The sequence below is a fragment of the Penaeus monodon genome, chromosome 24, assembly GCF_015228065.2.
Source record: "Penaeus monodon isolate SGIC_2016 chromosome 24, NSTDA_Pmon_1, whole genome shotgun sequence".
Lineage (NCBI taxonomy): Eukaryota > Metazoa > Arthropoda > Malacostraca > Decapoda > Penaeidae > Penaeus > Penaeus monodon.
The window spans coordinates 26208015-26210667 of record NC_051409.1 but is presented as its reverse complement, the minus strand read 5'-3'; the positions used below and the strand labels follow the sequence as shown (position 1 = coordinate 26210667).

At 51.0% G+C, this 2653-nt stretch overlaps 1 protein-coding gene across 1 annotated transcript in view; it reads right to left on the bottom strand.

Annotated features, from left to right (window-relative positions):
* The window catches only part of LOC119588687 (serine/arginine repetitive matrix protein 2-like), a gene marked incomplete in the record, with an annotated part of 176340 nt that overhangs the window by 45648 nt on the left and 128039 nt on the right, over positions 1–2653 (bottom strand). The window contains 2 exon segments of the mRNA XM_037937322.1: positions 21–616; positions 1020–2653. Coding sequence (XP_037793250.1) covers positions 21–616; positions 1020–2653 — 2230 coding nt within the window.

Below are 2653 nucleotides of genomic sequence, written 5' to 3'. Positions count from 1 at the left end.
GCGCGCATTTCGCAACTCACTTTGTCACTACTGATGTCAGAGGAGCTATCGACCGATCCATTGGGAATATGCTTGGTTTCCTTCGGGATATTTGCGGTTTGCTTGGGCATCTCCAGCACCTCCAATTTCACTTCCTCTCTTGTTGTTTCTTCTGCAATGCCATCCTGCGGCGTTTCTCTGATGAGCTGTTGCGTGCGATCTCCCCGACTGTCTCCATCAGAGTCCCGTTCGGACTGTGAGGAGCCAGAGTCTCTCGTCGTGAAGTCTTTGGGTTCGGTGACGTCGCTCGCCTCGGTCGCCTTGGGCTGGGCGGCTTCCGAAGTCGCGGATTCTGAAACAGGGGTTTTCTCGCCGACGCGCGCCTGGCTTTCTTCGTCCGCGCTGCTAATACTACTACAGCGATTAATACTCTCTGTAGGCGAACTCTTCTCTCCCTTGTCGGGCGGGGCTGTTTCGTTCACGAGGTTCTTGGCGACATCTTGGAGGTTCTTTTCCTCTGTTTTCGGCTCGAGAGACTCTTCGCTCGGGGTGCAGGTTGACTCCACTCTACTGCTGACAACATTATCCTCACTCGTCTCTGAGGAGAAGCTGGCAGTGCGAGTCTGTACCTCATGATCTGTTGCGTAATAGGAAGATAAATGTATATATTACTGAAGGAAGAGAAGGTAACTTTGAAGTTATTAAATACCATTTTATCATCAACTTATTTAAAAGTATTTTATAACATCTGTTTACTAGAAATGTATGCTGTATAACCCTGCTGTCATGCAAAATACCGCAACTATAATACCTCTATATTACTTCTACTGTTAATGTTAGGCAAACGTTAATACTTTACATTACAGATAAACAAAATACAGCTAACCATATGTAATATGTATGTTAGTTCACATAGGTGTGAATCTTACAACACTTTTGTTTACTGACACGAGGAGACCTGTATGAGCCCAAACCGCAATGGTTAAGCACCCCAAGAAGCATCCTTGATAGAACCCTGTGGAAACCTTCTTCATGCAAACCTGTATCTGAGCACAGAGAAGAGCTGGAGACAAGTCGAGGTCGTGTAGAAGGCCCACGATGCGCCCCTCCACGGGAGGAGGGTGACCCTTGAGAGGCGTCCTCAGAGGGCCTCTGAGGCGAGCCCTCTCGTGCGGGGGTGTCTTGGAGGGACCCGCGTGGGGTGCTGCTATGAGAGTCAGAGGAGTCTAAGCCAGCAGTCTGAAGAGACTCTGTGTTGTCCCAGCTTCTGAGCTGTGATAGCAAAGCGAGATATCCGGCACGGTAACTACTAGCCGTTGTCTGGGAGGGGATTGCGGCGCTGGGTGCGACAGGAGGGGGCGGTGGGGAGGAGCTGTGGGACGACGCGCTCGATGAACTACTTACGGACTTCGCATCAGCATCATTTTCAGGATAAAGCATGTCCATCGCAACACTTCTCTTTGGGATTCCAGACTCTCTTGAGGAGACACTAGATGCTGGGGATCGACGGTAGAACGGGGAATCAACATCTACTTCTGTCAGTAGAGATAGCTGGTCTGGCTCAATATCTGCAAGGTTCGATACATGGACCTTGAATTCTTCGTTCTGCGGTTCGTTCATGATTCTGTCAAAGTCTTCGGCTTCTGAATGCAGTGGCCGAGAAATGGTTGGGATTTCACTGTACTTTGGTCTCACAGAGAGTTCTGTAGAAGGGTTAAGCACCTGTTGTTTCGGCACGCTAGGAGCCTCCTGATCTTGTTGTGCAGTATCAGGCACCTTCACTTTGGACACAGGAGGAGGAGGCGGCGCTCTCTTTTTCCGAGGGACTACATTTCTGGGTGCAGGCATGGGTGGCGTTTCGGCACTCTCCACAGTAATGCCACCTTCAAAGGATGAATTCACACCGCTGCTGATCGTCCGGTTACTTGTGGAAGCGAGTGTGTCAAACCACTCTGGCTTGGTGGGCGGGGTGGGCTTCTGCGGCATGGGCGGGGTCTTCCTTCTGGAGACTGGCTCCGGAGTCGTCTTATCCACTGGGGTCGAGGAAGCTGGCGGGGGGCCGCCTCCAAAAGACTGGTCGCTAAGATCTCTCCACTCCATACTTTGGTTGGTGGAGTTTCCTAACGCATGTCTTGGCGCAAACATATCTTCGTTGAAATCCATATCATCGTCGTCCTCATCAAAAAACACATTCTGTTGTTTATGAAGCCGTCCACCTCGGGCTAGCGGGTTGCCTTTCCCGGCCAACGATGCCTTTCCTTTCGAGCCAAGCCAGTCGTCTTCCTTTATTTTCTGCGTCTTTCCATCGGCTATGAACTTCTTATTTACATCATCATCTTGTTGTACTGTTGTTTGTGACTTGGTGACGATCCTAAACATAGGAATATTTGAAGCATTCTCCATATTGGCGCTCCGTGGCATTATAACATCCTCAGGGTACTGTTTGGCACTTTTAGCACTAAGGCCAGAGATGTCGCGGCCTTGCTGTTTGGCGCTCTTGCTAGGGTGGCTGTCTTCAGTCATGGCCGCGTCTTCAGGGGCGTGCCTTTTGCGATTGTCTTCTGGATGCGTCGGCGGGGAGGAGAAGAGGCGACGCTGCGGATCCTGAAGGCGGGGCTGAAGACGGCCCTCCTGCGCCGCTAACCTGTCAGGAGAGATGACTCCACTTGCTCCA